The sequence below is a fragment of the Poeciliopsis prolifica genome, unplaced genomic scaffold (assembly GCF_027474105.1).
Source record: "Poeciliopsis prolifica strain line A6 unplaced genomic scaffold, Auburn_PproV2 SCAFFOLD004, whole genome shotgun sequence".
NCBI lineage: Eukaryota > Metazoa > Chordata > Actinopteri > Cyprinodontiformes > Poeciliidae > Poeciliopsis > Poeciliopsis prolifica.
Window position 1 is genome coordinate 4,325,836 of NW_026562379.1, and position 18,345 is coordinate 4,344,180.

The following is an 18,345-nucleotide window of genomic DNA, read 5'->3' on the forward strand; positions in this document are numbered from 1 at the left end:
AGAAAATGTTTACAACAGAAAATCCCTGAAGAGTTATATTGACAGCATGACAAAACATGTTGTCACTATGTAATGTAACATCTGGCACTGACATGTTCATTAACTATTAAGGATTTTGAGGAAAAGACTGGCTTTTGTAGGTAATCAATATTTTGCTGTTTGTACTGATTGTTTTGAAAATGCATTTGCTGCTTTGCAACTGTCAAGGATTATTCAAGAAATGCACCAAAGTGATTGCAAAAAACTCTAAAGGGGCCTTCAAGAGACTATTCTTATGAAATCAAGCGTGCAGAGACGGTTTTTCACAGGCTGCCGTGAAAAACCAGGATGCGTCTGCAGAAAACTGATCACAGTGACAGTAACTGACTTACAGATCAGCAAGGATCCTCACTGAGCACATGTGCTTTTTTATGATTCAGTCAAATAGCATTTTAATCTGTTTTTATAGTGATTATAAAAATTCTTGAAAAGACATAGTGAGTAATTTCACCATAACAAACTGCCATCCTGTTATGTTTTACTGCATGCATACAAACATAAACTGTGATGTCACACACTCTGGAAACTGTGCTTGAATGAACTCGCTACCTGAGAGTAAATAGTCAACTGCTGTATTTCCAACAGTAGCAAAGGCTTGGCTCAAAAACCGTTGAAGTGGAATAAAATCAGCCATTCCACACAATGTAAAGCAGCGGTTTCAATAAAAGCCTCAGATAAGAAGCACCCAGAGGACAAGTATAGCTGTGACCTGTGTTGACTTCCCGCATTCCTGGGAGCAGAGCCTCACCAATTCACGCACCGGTCCATCAGATGAAAGGGAGGTCCTTCACAGCACACAGCTGTTCGAAGACCCAGGAGAGGCTGCAGCAGAACAACGGAGGACACATGCTGCAGTGTGGGAAACCAACACTCTGACAGCAGCGTGCACGAGAGGTCCAGCATAAATCTTCAAGTGAACCCTAACAGAAATTGCTGCAAACCAAGTTCTCATTGCGAGTTAGGCTGACTTTAAAGATGAAAATTTCTATTTTTCCAGAAATACTCAAACCAAATTTTGGTTATTTTTTTTATCCATTTTAAAAATAAGGTTTTTTATTGTTTAAGATCTTAAAATACATTTAATCTGGCTTTTTTTTTCTTCCTATGGTCTTTTCTGCAACTTTTTGAACTTTACAGTTAGTTCTGCAACACTTCCTCAAGAGGAACATGAGTCAAGTTAATCTTGTCGGGAGTCTCTCCTCTCCTTCCCTAATTTGAAAGTATTGCATGTCCTGATATTAGAAAGCCTCCTCAGAGTGGCCCTGTGTGCTCATACTGACAAATCCTGAGTCAGCACATGAATGGCCAAGGTGCACATCAAATGCCCTAACAAAGAACAGCACTAATGAGCTCCCTCTCCCAACTTCTCTTTCACCGCCTCTAACAGACAGACTTTCAGCTCCTCCCTGCTCGCTTTGCCTCACTCCATCTCACTCTGCCTTTCTCCCACTGTGCACTTCTAAGCAAATTACTCTCTTTATCTGAGCCTCTGCAGAGCCAGCGCCGTGTGGATCTCAGGGCCGTAGAGCTGCTTGGAAATGAAGAGGGAGAGCAGGTTGGTTCGTTGGATCTGGTGGACTGTGGTTGTGACAGCTTTGTTCCTGCTGGGCTTCTGCATTGGTGAGGCACAGAAACGCAGCGTATGTTTGGGGCTGTTTGCTTTTGACTCAATGTCAGTATTACAGAGACATTTAGCTTAATCACATGGTCTTTGCTCAGTAACCACTGTAATTGCATTAACAATCTTGATACGAAGATGTTATGTTTTGTGTAGGATTTGTGATGCTGTTTATCCCCAGTGTGACTGTCACCACTTTGACTCATTCAGTATCTCAGCGCTAACAGCAGGGTAACACTCACTGCCTATAACCACAGCTGTGTTAAAAATATAAGGCTGGCTAAGGCTCGTAATTGTCCGCAGCAGAAAATTTGACCAAAATACATGTGACCATCCCCCACTTTGAAGGATTGAGCAACTTAACTCCCAATGAAACACAAGCAAACTCAAACAATGAATCACTGTGGCATTGTAGCAATCTTTGGAAAGATACCAACGGAGTTATCTGTAGCAGTGTTGTGTACGTTAGATATCAAACATAAAGATTAAACTTAAAGCAAGCTCGAGCTTATTAAGTTAGGACTGCAGGGCAGCAAACTGCTGCAGGAAGTTAGAAAAGTAGCAGTGGTGGCGTTATTTATGATCTATTTATTGAAATGTTTTACTTTGTCCTTTGCCACTATCTATTTCACTGAATCGCTAATGTACTGTTCAATGTGTTTTCACTGGAAAATGTAATGCTAGCAACAATTAGCCAAGCTACCAGTGTTTGAAGTGTTCACTGGAAGATAAAAGCCTGAAAGCGAAATAATCTTCTTTATGACCTATTAAAATCAGAGTAAAAGCAGAAGTTTGTACTTTTAATTTTTTTTGTTTCCTTTTGAGATGGAAGGATGTGAATAATCTGAACCTTTTTTTTTTTTTTTTTTATTGTTTTACTGTTATCTTCAAAGTAGCTAGTCATAATAAATAATTATTTATCTACATGAAAACTGCTAATTTTTCAAACATCCCGACTGAATGCTTTGTACGTTTTGTGTTTTAGGGTGGTTCGCAAAGCGTTCAAAGGTACCTGCAAACAACCACAAGACCTCAAGCAAATACCTGCTGGAGTTTTTGGATGAAATGCGGTCAGACCTGATCAGAGACCACCTCCGGTAAACAAAAAACCAATTTCAAACGATTATTTTCAAAACTGCCTCTGCGCCTCAAGAATTAAAGGAATGCGCCGGCTTCTAATTTCGTTCCGTCCTGCACAGTACCAACAGGCAGAGAAAGACACAACTCGGAGACCAAGTTCAAAATCAGATATGAAAGAACAGCTGACATGAGCCTTAAGACCACGAGTGTCACAGTTACTGTCCTCTTTGCAGGAAGTTCACCCGTCTCCCCCATCTGGCTGGAACGGAGCAGAACCTGAAATATGCAGAGGAGATCATGAAGGAGTGGCAGGACTTTGGATTGGACTCAGTGGAGTTGGTGCCCTATGACATCCTGCTGTCCTATCCCAATAAATCACAGCCAAACTACATCTCCGTAGTGGATCACAATGGGAAAGAGGTAAGGAAGCTGTCAGCAAGATGTGCAGCAAGACTGACTTGTATAGCAGAAGACTGCATTTGTTTTCTTGCATTTTGCATTCAGAATAACCTTCCCTATGTCTGGCGCTCACATTTACAAACTAATTTGACAGCATTCCTTGTGCATGACTGGAAAACATTTAGTGTAACGAACCTAATTTGCTGTTTTTAGCACTGTGAAGGAAGATTCTCTACAGTCACTTCATTTATAGGGTGAAAAGATGTAGATTTTCTCACAAATTTTCAATGATAAGGCTAATTCAATCCAAAACCTACCTCTGAGTGTGTTAGTGAAGAGCATGTGGAGATCACATACCACTCCAGGCAGTTTCTCCTCCTTCCCTCTGCAAGTTTTCGCTCAGGTCCAAGGTCCTTTTATAGTTTCACTGTGAGATAAACCTCTGCTTGTGTCTCATGACACAGACAATGAAACAGCACAAAAACAACAAAGAACTGTGACTGTTGTTGCTGCGTGCAGGGACGCATTAAGGAATTTTGACAAAATTTGGATTTACATACAAGATAATTTGTTTCAGCCGACAAACGTCCAGCTGGACAACAATCATGTCCACAATCAAAAATTTACAGCTGCAGTGCTGTAAAATTTGTTCTTAGATCTATATTTCTTTTAAAATGTAAATTTAAAGTGGCATTTCATTTTGAAGGAAAAATAACTAAAGTGATTTGCCTCTAAATCGAATAACAGCAACAATTGCCACCAAGCGTTTTCCCATAACATCAATGTAGATGATGTAGATGCCTGATGCAGCAAAGCAGACCATCACACTATCAACATTTCACTTTAGTCAGTATGATTAATCATATTAATCACAGTTTACTTATGTTTTCACGCCAGGAGTAATTACTTTCCCTCACTAATAGCTGGAATCATTGTATTTACAAACAATGTAGAAAATTGTGAATAAAACAGAAAAACAACAAGCCTTCTAGTCAGATGCAAATGAGACAAAATGGACAGTGAAATTTAGTTAAATGAACTCTCATGACCCAACAGCTGAACATAAAATTAGGTCCAAAAATATACCAGAACTGATTGACTAATTGAACACAAGTGACGCTAAAAACACACAAGGGAAAACACAAAGACAGAGTGAAAATAGAGTAACCAAGTGAACAAAAAAATGCAACCACAAACCCAGTAAACTTAAAAAATATTGTCTAAATAAGTTGGTCTGCTTATTATCTCCTGAAATTAGTAAATTAATAATTCTATGTAAAAGCAAACTAAAATTATTTTGATTATATATTTGTTATAAGTTGGTTCTGCTGTTAGAAATCATTTTTTATTATTGCTATGTTTGTTGCGATTAACAAAATGGAGAATCATAAAAAAAACTCATTCATTTAATTTGTGTATGTGAATCAAAGTACAAATACCAGTGTCCTTTATTTGTGTGATGTTTTGGACAGTGGAGTTCAAAATGTATATTTACTTGGAGACTATAAAGTTCATTGTACTGAATCTTTGCACATTAAACAACTTAGTAAAGCAGGGCTGCAACAATTCCTTACATTAATCATGAACAGTAACTAAGGCAAAACTGTAGCATAATATACACATTTTGCATTTAAGATGAAACCCTTTATTTGTCTGTATATGCAATCTACATGCATTATTAGAAGTACATTTAGCTGCAAATGCATCCTTTTCTACAAATGATAAAGCAATGCTATGTCATTGCATTTTAGGCAATAAAATGTATATTTTCTTATTTTAAAAAATAAATTAACCATTTATTTGTATTTTTGGCATTGTGTGAACTAAACTCAGTGACTAAAATAAGATATCTGCAGTTGTTTTTATCTCATTACTTGATTACGATTACTAATCATCAGAAAATTGGCTCCTAAGACAATATTTAACTGCATCCCTATTTATTTTTATATTGTATCATGCATGTATTGCATGAAATTATGTAATGTATTATGTAGTGTTGCTTTGTATCAAATTGTATTAGATTGTTATTGCATCAAAGTCAAAATGAGTCAAAAGCACACAATGTGTTGCATCATATTTTTGTTTGACCGTGTTGCATCAGATTGTATTACTGTGTAACTGATTGTATCTTTACAGGTTTGTTGTGTCAAATGTTTCTTGTCAAATCCAAAAATAATGATAATATGAAGCGCAAGGAACTTCAAAAAGCTGGCAACAGATTCAATTATTCATCTTCATGTCATTCTGGTCTCACTATGTCAGGTCTTCAACACCAGCTTGGCTGAACCAGTTCCACACGGCTATGAGGACGTCGGCAACATTGTGCCTCCGTACAGCGCTTACTCTCCCAAGGGACATCCAGAGGTGCATTCAGATCCACTCAGACACATTCACGATGAAGCAGAAAGCAGTGCAGCTAAATCTTTATTTCATGTTCCTCCAGGGAGACTTGGTGTACGTGAACTACGGTCGAACAGAGGACTTTTTCCAGTTGGAGAGAGAGATGAACATCAGTGTGACAGGGAAGATTGTAATAGTCAGATATGGGAAAATATTCAGAGGCAATAAGGTATTTAAAGATGTGATCAGCGGACTCACCTTGCACTTTTGTCTCTGAACATTTCATTCGCCTTGTCGGTTCTCATGACATGACCAACATTAATAAGCATTTTCTCTTGTGCTCATTTTGTCTCAAAGGTGAAGAACGCCATGTCAGCAGGAGCAAAGGGAGTCATTATGTTCTCTGATCCTGCTGATTATTGGGCTGCAGGAGTCAAGGTAACCTGATACAAAGTTTAAAAAAATAATTAAAAAACACATTCCAGGCTAAAAAAAAGTAAGAAATGTAGCATTCATTCCTAGTTTTTTACCATCTGGAACATTGTGAGTGGTGGGAAATAGACACAAGACAATTTCTGTCGCTGACCATGGCTTTGTGCAGCCGTACCCTGACGGCTGGAACCTGCCTGGTGGAGGAGCTCAGAGAGGAAATGTTCTCAACCTGAATGGCGCAGGAGATCCCCTCACACCAGGATACCCAGCTAAAGGTGCGTTAAAAAAAATAAATTAAACTTTCTATAGCCTGCATGAGGGCATAAAATGTTTAGCAAAAGTGTTGATGTCCCTTGAACTTTTCCATATTTTGTCACAGTCACAGAGAAAGCCACAAGAATTTCATACTCGCTGCACGCCAGTGGAATAACAGCACAGATGTTATTCTAAAGCGCTTGTTATGCTTTGGCTTAACAGGCATGTTATTCTACAGCTCACCTAAACATTGTCTGTTTAGATATGACCTATTTGTGTTTTATAAACTGCAAACAAAATTATTTAAGTGGTTGAAAAGCACAAAGCATAAACCTGAACCTGAACACAACCCTTCACCATAAAACATGGAGGTGTCTGGATAATGCTGTGGAGATCAGGTCTTTATCAATAGGATTAATCAATGGATTAAACCTTAAAAAATGAACCCTGGGTAGAAAGCTTGGAGAGGACTTGAGGTTACAGCTGAGGTTTATGTTTTAGCAAGAGAGCTAGCCTGAACACAGACAGAGCTGCAAAAAGAGTTTAGGTCAAAGCATTTCCATGTGTTCAAATGGCTTAGTCAAAGGGACCTAAATGAGCTGATGAATGGAAAATCATAAAAGCTTTCCCATCAATTTAAACTGACAAAAGGTTATGGATGTATTAGCAAAGAAAAGTAGATAAGACAGTTTGTCACACCTGTGTGTTTCCGTCCAGAATACACCTACAGACTCAACCCGGAGGAAGGAGTCGGACTTCCCAAGATTCCAGTTCATCCAATCGGCTTCCACGACGCAATTCACCTCTTAAAGTACATGCTTTCTCTACTAGATGTTGACAATGATATGTCTCCAAATTATCATCTAACATGCAAAGTACTGTTTCCATATTTGCTGTTAATTGTGTGAAATGTTTACGATGTATTTGAAATATAACAGAAACATGGGGGGACAGATTCCACCCAACAACTGGAAAGGAGCTCTGAATGTCTCCTATAAGACTGGACCGGGCTTCACAGAAGACTTCAAGAGCCAGTAAGTGTTCCTGATGCCAAAGTTAGCATTCTGCAATAAGGTGATAGTCACACTCCCTCATTTGTTAAAATCAACATCTCTTCTGTTAAACTGTCCTTCTGCCACTTCAGTTCGGTCTTCACTCTGTTTTGATTTATTAGGTGCCTCGCCTTGTCCTTTTTTTCTTGTTGCTCTCTTCCAAACCTGTGACCCTTTGGTGGCAAGCAGCCAGTGGAAGCACAATGAGGCCTCTTGTGCCTCCTGTCTGTGACACATTCATTTTCACACATAACCCTGCATGGAAACAGCATGCTGCACAGCAAACACTCTTAGAAACTAGAATAAATGTTTTTTCTTGCAGCAGTCATTTAATGTTGAGCTAAATTTGACATTGGCTCCTTTTGGTGTTTATTTCTCATCTTTGTTTGGATCCTGTTTTGCTGCAGAAAGGTACGAATGAACATCTACAGCAACAACCAGGTAACCAGGATCTACAACGTCATTGGAAAGATCAGAGGAGCTTTGGAGCCAGGTACCTATTTATTTAAAGTCAACTCATGAAACATACCTGCTGTCTATTATTACACCTGGTTGCAACCAGAATAGTCTGATCCCTGCAGGTAGGGTCATAGACAGGCTAGTTTTGTGCCTATTATTAAAAATTACAAAGCGGTTTATTAAAATCGAATCGTTACATTCCTAAAAATAAGGGCCTAAATAATATTTTTTTGCAAAAGTGATTGTGAAAAACTTAAAAACTTAACCACGTTTTGTAGTCGAAAGATGTTTTAAGCAAAATGAAAATCCTTTTTGGCATAAAAGGCAGTAACTCTAAGAAGGTGAGGATTGAATTGCTGTTTTCTAGACAGATATGTGATCCTGGGAGGGCACCGGGACGCCTGGGTGTTTGGAGGAATTGACCCGATGTCTGGAGCAGCAGTGGTTCATGAAACAGTGAGGGGTGCTGGCAGGCTGCTCAAAAAAGGTGCAACTTCTCAAATGAGTAAAACGGACAATGACAGATTCAGTAATCAGTTTTTCGGCATCTCTGTCTGATCGTGGTTTAGGTTGGAGGCCGAGGAGGACGGTGATATTCGCCAGCTGGGATGCAGAAGAGTTTGGTCTTTTGGGATCGACAGAATGGGCCGAGGTACCACAGAAGCAATCATGTATGCAGGCTTATTGACACGTAGACGCACTGATTGAACCTCATCGATCCCAACAGGACAATGCCAGGCTGCTGCAGGAGAGAGCTGTGGCCTACATCAATGCAGACTCTGCCATAGAAGGTGAACAAAACAGAGCCCGACTTTGTCCTCTCCGTCAGAAATAGTGGATTTGATTGGCTTTAATTTGTCTGTTAAAATCCCAGGTATGTACACGCTGAGGGTTGACTGCACTCCGTCTCTGCACACGTTAGTCTACGACCTCACCAAGCAGGTGAGCACACCCTGTCTGATACATGTGGTTCTGGTACATGTTCACTTATGAGGTTCATTAATATCATTCATATCCTTCTTGGGTATCAACTACACAGTCACAATTATAATAGGACAGTGGAGGCTGAAAAGCTATTATCAAGCCACAGCTTGTTGAGGTTCTTTTAACTAAAACAAACAGAGAAACATTTGAATATTAGATTTTTTTTTTTTAAAGTACAATTTTATGCTTCTAAAATGCATTGAAGTTGGTTGTTTTTATAATGTCTAAGCCTTCAAAAAGGAACAGTTTCCATGATGGAAGTGTATAAACGTTTGTCCAAAATCCGTTTAAATGTCCCATCTTCTTGTTTTGTTTTTTAAATCTTGTCCAGGTTTGATTCTCTGTCCACATTTCTGTATAGATATCAAGTCCAGAGGAAGGAGAGGAGGGAGTCTCTCTGTACGAGAGCTGGCATAAGAGGGACAACTGGACAAATGACCGTGATGCTCCCCGGTATAAAACCTTTATATAAATAATTACAAACTAATATGCAAACAAGTGAAGAAAGAAAACCATTCTCTAAATGTTTATATATTTGTTAACAAAGATAGTCCAAATTTCTCTCTGCCTGATTTGAAATAGTAGGGTATAATGTGTTTCCTCCAAATCTAAAAACCTTCATTTGTTACCATACATTTACTGTTTTCATAATGCAGCTTACACAGAAGCGCAGCGGTAAATAATTGTTGTTTCCAACCAGTGAGAAAGTTCCACACTTATACTGAGTGTATGTTCAAACTGCAGCATAAAATAGTGCCACCTACTGGTTCAATTAAGGTAAAAAAACAAATGCTCCTATATTTTTGGTATTAGCCTCTGCCTGTGGATTTTATATGTTTCTCTAATGTTATTTTCAGAAATGTTTTTCCTTAAGGTTGCATGAAGACTTAGGCTGTGGCCAATCAATTCAGATGACAGACCTCAAGTTTTTGTTTCTTAATATCATTCGTGTTTTGTGAACTTTATAGAGTTTTGATTCAAAATTCTAAGGCATTTCTTAAAACAGCAGATTTCAATTTCCTCAGTGTTGGATAGTCTCCTCCAATCTCTCTGACAAAATGAAATGATGATGCAATCATCACTATCTGACCATGTGAGGCTGGTCAGTAGTAACAATGATCTTTTTTGTGTTTGACTTTTCTCATGTATCCCTTTTTTTTTGTTACGTTGTATTTTTTCAAAGTACTTTTAAACGCTTTGTAAAGTCTTGTTTAGCCAGATAAGAAGATTTTGCTTCTTGTTTTCCAAGAGTCGCTAACATATAATTTGATTAATTTTTAACCAGCTGTCATAAGTCTTCACAGCTTTTATTGCACCAAAGACTGTTGTAAAAGTTCATGTTTCGAATGCTTCCAGATGGAGAAATGAAATAATGTAATCTACATTAAGATCAACGGAAAAACAATGAAGTGAGATTTTACAAGAAAAGAAGTAAATGTGATGCCAGTTGCAAACTATTAAATTTATAACTTCTCAGATGAAAAATAGGCAACTATTTAAAACATGTTGTCTATTCTTAGCTAATTATTTGGAAGGAAATATACATAAATCCAAAACTCACTAAGTCAGTATGTCTTCCTTCCTGGTTTGATTCAGGATCAGTAAACTTGGGTCAGGCAGTGATTTTGAGGCCTATTTTATCCGGCTGGGAATCGCGGCAGGCAGAGCCAGATACACGAAGAACAAGGTGAGACTCCTCAGAGCGCTGGATCTGCATACATGTCCAACATATTCAACAATCTTCTGCCACGTTGTGTATTGTAAATTCATAAAGTGCGAACCTGTAGAGGTGTGTTTGGTTTGACTGACGTAGCGCTTTCTAATCTTTTCTTACTCTGCTGAAGCTGCAATGAAAAATCTCTTTGACGTGGCAACTTTAAAAATTTAGCAAATTTCTAATAGTTAGTTATATTTAAGAATAGCCTTGCACTACAGTTTGGCTCTGATCTATAGAAGATAATTGTATTGAGAACTAATTGAAACGTCCTGTTCTCTGTATGTCTGTGTGTCCATTCAGAAGACAGAGCGATACAGTAGCTACCCTGTCTATCACAGTGTGTATGAAACCTTTGAGATAGTGGAGAAGTTTTACGACCCAACCTTCAGGAGGCTCCGGGCGGTGGCTCAAGTGAGAGGAGGGCTGATCTTCCTGTTGGCAGATTCCCAGGTGCTTCCTCTCAATGCTAATGAGTACGCAGACTCCCTGAGGAAGTACGCAGACAGCATCGCGCGTCTGGCACAGACACACACAGAACTAATGGAGACGCACAATGTGTCATTCGGTGAGCTCATGTTCACCTTTACCTGTTGATATTGTTTAGGCTCTACTGCTGACCGCAAGATGATGATGTATTTTTGCAGCTGGAGTTAAATATTTCTTGAGCTTTTCATATTTTTATTTCTAGAGTCGCTGTTTTCTGCAGTGGAGAACTTTACGAATGCAGCTAAAGGTTTCCATGAGCGTCTGCAGACTCTCAACATAGAGGAGTAAGAAACCTTTTACATCTGTGGTTGAACAGAAAATAACAATAAATAATAAATAATTTGTGCAAACATAGAAACTGTTGTTCCTTTCAACAGTAATACCAGTGCAATGGTATTTTGTTTTAGTCCTTTACAGGTGCGAATCATAAATGACCAACTCATGTACCTTGAGAGAGCCTTCATCGACCCTCTCGGCCTGCCAGGGAGACCCTTTTACAGGTTCATGCTCTTCACACTTAGACAACACTACTACGGAATAAATACAAGTCTTAATTACTCTGACTATTTCTTACCATTGTGCATGAGAATGGTTTTGGGTTTTTTATATGTTTGCTCCATTTTTTCTTGTATTTTTCTTGCAGAGAAGAGCCCCGGTTTAATCTGCCAGACAAAGTTTTAGATGAGAGTGTTCGTCAGTAGGAATGAAAATCAGGACACTGATTGCATGACGAAATGTTTGACATTTACAGAGAGGGCTTTAAAACATTTTAAATCTAAAACATTCATTTTTACATATTATTATTTTCATTTGACCTATTTTCATATGACTTTGATCTACAACAAACTGGCTCAAAAATACAAATTTTAAAAAACATTGAGTGGATCAACTTACCAGCTTTTTCAGGTGCAAAGTTGATTTATTGAGTTATTTCAATAATTATTTTAAATAATCCTTGTGCTACACTCGACAATTAAGTAATTTTAACTGTTGCTGCTTCCAAAGAAAACCCTCACATCGTACATATTTCTTTAATGTTTTCTTTAGTTTGGGTTTTTGCAAACATAGCCTTCCATAAATTCATACACAGAGGATCAGCAGCTTTTCTCCTGTCTAATTTAAGTATGTTTTCAATGAATACACTAATATGTTTGTGTATCTCGGCTCCTGTAACACAATGCTGTCTTTTCTCCCCCGTCTCTACTCTGTGTTTCAGGCATGTGATTTTCGCTCCCAGCAGCCATAACAAATATGCAGGGGAGTCTTTTCCTGGGATATACGACGCACTGTTTGACATTGAGAACTCAGCTGACCCAGAGAAGGCCTGGCGGGAAGTTAAGCGACAAATCAGCATCGCAGCATTCACAGTTCATGCTGCTGCCATGACTCTGACGCCACCTGCATGAAAGCACAGCCTGAAGCACAGAAATCAGAGAACTTTAATATCACGATGTGATGAGACTGGATTTTTTAAAATTTTATCTTCAACACACTTAGACAAATCAAGCTCCGCAGCTTATCAGGTCAGTTTTCCAGACCGTGGTGAGTGCTGTGAATGTAATCAAAATGCTAATTTCTTTGTTTACCATGAATTGTTTGCTACAAGAAATGACAATAAAAACACTGGAAGCAAGAAATTATTTATCTTTTTCTTTAACACAGAATAAGGAGAAATTGATGTGACATTTCAATATCTGAGTTTTACAGATGAACCTCCTACAGTCACAATAAACTATGAATCAATGTGTAGAAACATAAAAGCATTTATTTATATATACTGTAAACACAAGCAGTTCATGTCAGTGGTGTAGGGAAGTACTTTAAATTAATCAAAGGACCATTATCAAAGTGGTGCTATGAAATTCTTTAACCGTTTCACTTCAAAGTCTGGTTCACAGTCTTGCCTGAATAGACCAGCTGTGGGACCATTGATGAACTAATGTTCAACACACGAGGGCTCCAGAGTCACAACCTCAGTATTTCCAGCACTGACACTTTCTAATAGTATTTCATGTAATTATCTGTTCAAAGAATGTTGGTAAATATCAACATGTCACAATTTATTTATCTTCCTCAAAAGACATTTTTTTAGTCATAGTAATACTGTATATTTATGTTGTTTTGGGTTTGTTAATGTACATAAGTGAAATGTTTTGGGATACCTGATATGTTAACATGTTTAAAAAAAACAATAATAATAGTTTGAATTCACATTTTTAACAGGGAATTTGTATTTGTATTAATTCTGCAGAGATAAAGTCTCTTTTCATAACAACTGTAATGATGACAGCTAAACATAATAAGCTCCCAGTTGTGGTGGAGGTTTATCAAGTCAAATTACACGATGAGCAACTCCTGCATATATTTTTATCACATTTTGTAAATTCAGAGCTTGTTCTCTTCTTATATGTTGGGCAATTTGTGGAGGGAAGTACTTCAATGCAAACATTATGTTATCGTTCACTAAAGCTATAATAATAAGCTGTAAAATTAAATGGGATTTAAAAGTCATGACAAATTTATGGTTTATATTTATCACTATGTACAAGGTCAAATTTCTTTTAAGTCATATTTGATTTAAACATTTTTATGACAACTGAAGGAAACATAGTTACTAGATTGTGCTATAAAATGGCACAATGTGGCTGGAAAACACTTCATACTGCCCCTAAAAAAGACATTGATCCCATCATATTGCACAGAAAGACACAAATCCAAATACGCAAAATAGAAACAAATAAACAAACAGAACTGAGACAAGGAATAAACTAATGTGGCAATAAATAAAAACAATAAAGAAATGATCAAAATGAGAAAATAACTAACTAAAAGTCCAGTCAACATGGGATCACAACATGTAGTTGAGTTTCAGTCTATATTCTCACTATATGCTTTTGTATGTCTATCATCTGAGAACTCAAAATGGTCAAAAGAACCTTAAAGATCTAGGAAAAAGCTCCCTCAAATACCGAGCGCCAGATTGTCTTGCTGAATACAGAGAAATATTACATTGAAAAGTATTGACCATTATCAGGAAATACTAGAAAAAAAACCCTACGAGAATTTATTACCATGTATCATGACGCTTCCTTCTAACCTGAATTTGTATTAAGTTTTATTCCTTTGTGTAAAGCAACTTTTAAGCCCATGAAAAGTTTCATATTTGCATGGGCCACTGTGTTGTTGGCCTCGACGTCGGAGAGCTCTGGTACAGTGTTTTGCATAAATACAAACATAATCTTACTTCCCTTTTTGTAAAAGACAAGTTCATAAATGTGAAACGTTCTTTCACACGTCACAGTTTCACCATTTAGGTACGAAGGGACACCTTCCTAAAAGTCACCTTCCAAAAATAATGGCCTTTGGGGTAACAAGAATGTCCTTAAGTGGCCCATCCTGACCCCAGACTTAAATATCAACTAAGATCCTTGAACACATCTGAAAACAGCTGTGCACTGACGCTTGACATTTTACATCTGAGAGTTGGAAACTGTAGATTCTGAGGCTACAATTCCTGTTAAAATTGTTACGGAAAAGTATTTAGAAGGGTCTGTGAAAACATATGTACATGTAATTTTTGTTTTGTTTTATATCTCAACAGTCGGGGCGCCAGGAAAGCTACAAAAAATATAAACATTTCTCAAATACAAGGCATTACAGTAACTGGGACACAAGGCTGCTTTATTACACTGGCGAAGCTGCTTTCCATGATAGGGCTGATCTTTGAAGAAGATGCAAATAGATGTTTTCCTTCTGAAAAAATGGATCATGTAGGTGTGGTCAGTCACATAAAAAGAGAATAAATGTTTTTAAAGTTCATTCTCAATGGTCTATTCTTCTGTGACAGCTTTGGTCTGAAACAGCAAACTTACCTGCTGCTTCACCAGGTAAGTTTACAATAAAGCCAAAGAGCATTGAAAAAATACTAGATATTATCTAAATTTAAGATCTTGAATAATTACCCTGTAATTTATAAATAGATGTAGAAAAGCAAAATATATTGAATCACAATCATGTTTAAAACATCAGTGTGTGCAATATCGCAATTTCAATGCAATATTTGGTAGTATATTACATTTTAAGTATTATGCATTCATATCCTGCATATGAACAAGTTTAAAAAGTTTGATGGACTCTTAGCTATCCTTGACGTTTACCCAAAAATATAGTTTTCATGTCTGAGACACTTTTGAATCTCAAACCAGGAAAAGAAGACATTACATGGGTAGTGGAGCTCCTGGAGAGGAGTGGGGGGATTTATGCATTGGCAGAGAAAAAAATCTGGATTAACAGTAATCAATACGATCCTTGCAATTTTCAGTTCAATAAAAGTTGTTAAGCTGCAGCAGAAATTCTGTTTATGCAAAAAAAAAAAAAAAAAACAACAATAGCCATCCTTGTGACAATCATTGTTCAATCATTTGCTTAAACTTACTTTTAATTTCTAAAAGGTTAAAGGCCATGGATCATCAGATCATTCTTCTAATGTTGCTGGGTATGTTCCTATATTTTGCAATTTTGTGTTTGTAATTAACTTGCTTTGTTCTTTTTATTGAAAATATATAATTATTTGTATATTTACTCACATTTATTGGTTCTCTAAACCTACTATTCATATAAATTTTGTGTTGAAAGTGTGTGGCTTCATTTATCTGTCCACCATTTTATCAGAAGTCCAGAAGTGTTGGCATCAACAAAAAGGAATAAATATTTACATTGACTTGTATAAACTTTAATCAAGCAGTTTGACATTTAGCAAGCTACCCAATACATTTGGACTGTAATTTCAACTTGTGAAAGTTTCACAAGTTGAAAGTCACACATTATGTATTCTTCTTTATTTATATAATTTGGCATAGTTTATAAAAACAAAATAAAGCTTATCTTAAGATTTTGTTGGAAAGAAGTCTACATCCAGCCATCTATTTCAAGTATTTTGAAACCAGTAAAGTTTCCTTGTTTAATTTCCAAATATGACACCCAGCTTTAATAGTTAACCTTTGGTTATTATATTCAGAAAGTCGTAACACCAAACGGTTGTACTCTGTTGTTTTATATGGTGGATCCATGAAAATATATACATAAATATATAACCTCTGACATTATTTCCCTGTGTTTTAGCAACTGTCCAGCCACTCTCTACTACAGCAACATCCTGTAAAAAGAACATCATCATTGATGAGTGTCCAAAGGCATGGATTATCAAGAACATGAATGACAGAAATGTTTTGAAAGTATGTTGTTCTCGCCTTGACACAAACAAATTCAGGCTGGTATTAAGAGCTTTCCCAGAGCTTTGTTCTTGGCCAGATGCCGATACCTTCCCGTGTCTTGAAGTTGTGGTGAAAGGTGATATGTTTTACAAGCCTTAGTTTTTGTCATGACTATAAATAAACTAAACCTTGAATTATGTGCCTAAAGGAAAATGTTTTTTAAATTCTCTATATTTTCAGATTGTATAACTCAGATGTTTGTTTTCATGCTCTAGGAAAAACTTACAAAATGTGTAAAAAATGCTGCAAAAAACATTCATGCTCTGCTCCAAAAGTTTGCAAGGAATGTGAGGAGAGGTAATTATGTGGTGATTATTTTTAAACATATATATAGGGGAAATAAGCTTTGAACAAGTTAATGTCAGAAAATATGCTTCTAATTGGGCCACTCACATATAATTCATAGTAAATGTTTGTAACAATCTACATAGTACTCTCAAAGATGATATTATGAATTTTAAGTTGAATAACTAGGAGCACAATCTGACAATTTCTTCCTCACAAGCCATCTTCACGTCTAAAAAACTTTGGGGGGAAATTATGCAGCAGTAAGGAAAATGATCTTTTCTTCTTTCCATATTTCATTTGGGTGAATGACTGGGCTATTCTAACAGTTCTGTTTCTCCATAAAACTAAGTAAAGGTTTTCTTGGCTGAGCTTGGATTGATGAGCATATTAAAACAATCTAGCGTTATTTCATATTCAGATGTTTATCAGTAATGTCATGGGATATTTGTGGTTTCATCTTTCTTTTGGTGATATGAGATTGTCTTGCAGCATCTGCTCAAGAACAGCCCCAAACTGTGATGTGTTAGAATTTGAACCAACCATTTCTTCAGTTGAAGTAGAATTAAAAGATTTTACCTGTACACTGTCTGAAACGTCTGATGAAACCAGTAAGTACTTTAGCACAAAACAATTACACTGTCATACAGATTTTAATATATTTTCTTTGCTAGTTTTGGTTTTGCCTGTATATTTTGCAAATATTTGCAAATGGGGCTACAGGTGCTTTTCCACAGGTCTTTTTTATGTTATTTTTGCAAATGAGCTACAATGAGTGCAATGCTTGCTGTATGAAAGTGTTTCTAGAACAATGTTCTTTTCTGCTTCAGTAAAAAAGTAATGAATAAGATTTTTTTGATTTAAGGTTCATCTTTGGAGTTGTTTGGAGAAAAAAAAAGTTGGATTGAAGCCTTGCAATACTGTGACCAACTGAGTTCCTCTCTGGTTGAAATAACTAACCAGACAGTTTGGGACGAGCTAAAGGAAACCTTGGTAAACGAGATAGGATTGCAGAAAGGGATCTGGGTCGGCCTGGAGCGGTCCATTTTTGGCACCGACATAAAGTGGCAGTGGACATCGGGAGCCAAAGTTGACCAGTCTCGGTGGATCAGCAGTTTTCCGGCTGATCGTTTCAACAATCACTGTGGAAAGATTGTCCGGAGTAATCAGACAGAAAACATCTACCTGCTTGATGCCAACTGCCATGATGAGTTACCCTTCATCTGCCAAGGTGAGCTGTTCACAGTCCAGTTTGACATAACATTGATGTAGATTGCAAATATGTTTTAATGAGGAGCCTTATATACACAACGGACACCAAATTTGACTAAAAAACAAATTTTTAGTCAAATTTGTTTTGACAAATTTGACTAAACAAAATACATTAAAAAATAACCATGTCTTCCCTTTACAGATGTGACTGTGATGCCTGAAGACTAAATTAATTTTACTCTGGAGGATTATTTTGAATCACTGCTGGTGTGTTTCTTGCATTACTTTCAAATTAAGTTTTGTGTTTTGCCTTTCTTAAATATTTTCTTTCTTTTGTACAGCATAATACATACTGTAGGTTATGACAATGTATTACAATTTGTTATTTATCTATCAGTTCTGTTAAAGAATAGCTGACTTAAAATAAATGTTTCATTCCTTGTCTTGGTTTAGAGAATGTATTTACACTTTCATAATAAACTGAACCCAATTTTACCTGACATTGAAGGCGTCCTGTCTCACTGGGTCATGATTTCTCTAGAGGTGATTTTTAAGGACAACCTTACCGAGGCTGAAATAAACAGTCTGCATCAGCATGAGCGTTGCCTGCGCATGGTGTGTGTGGGACATGTCCCCCCGTCCCTTTTTTTATCTGTGCTCTCCAGTGTCCCCCATACATGCTACATGCGCTACAACTGTTTCCCACTTCTAGCT

The 18,345-nt window shown here is 37.1% G+C and overlaps 1 protein-coding gene across 1 annotated transcript; it reads left to right on the forward strand.

The window, feature by feature from the left end:
- Positions 1–1,397: 1,397 nt before the first annotated feature.
- On the forward strand, positions 1,398–18,131 carry naalad2 (N-acetylated alpha-linked acidic dipeptidase 2). The gene is made up of 26 exons (XM_055028586.1): positions 1,398–1,659; positions 2,643–2,754; positions 2,971–3,157; positions 5,399–5,500; positions 5,580–5,705; positions 5,834–5,914; positions 6,078–6,183; positions 6,881–6,974; positions 7,102–7,197; positions 7,623–7,708; positions 8,042–8,161; positions 8,244–8,326; positions 8,402–8,465; positions 8,549–8,616; positions 9,020–9,111; positions 10,255–10,345; positions 10,676–10,940; positions 11,064–11,145; positions 11,269–11,361; positions 12,078–14,631; positions 14,709–14,748; positions 15,313–15,356; positions 15,983–16,210; positions 16,350–17,030; positions 17,285–17,650; positions 17,834–18,131. Exons 1-20 carry the CDS (start codon positions 1,578–1,580, stop codon positions 12,265–12,267), a joined length of 2,220 nt encoding a protein of 739 aa, XP_054884561.1. The 5' UTR covers positions 1,398–1,577; the 3' UTR covers positions 12,268–14,631; positions 14,709–14,748; positions 15,313–15,356; positions 15,983–16,210; positions 16,350–17,030; positions 17,285–17,650; positions 17,834–18,131.
- The last annotated feature ends 214 nt before the right edge of the window (positions 18,132–18,345 follow it).

Coding starts and splice junctions, on each gene's coding strand:
- naalad2 (XM_055028586.1), top strand. CDS start 1,578: ATGAAGAGGGAGAGCAGGTTGGTTCGTTGGATCTGGTGGACTGTGGTT. Junction 1,660..2,642: donor CCTGCTGGGCTTCTGCATTG/GTGAGGCACAGA, acceptor TTTGTGTTTTAG/GGTGGTTCGCAAAGCGTTCA. Junction 10,346..10,675: donor CCAGATACACGAAGAACAAG/GTGAGACTCCTC, acceptor GTGTCCATTCAG/AAGACAGAGCGATACAGTAG.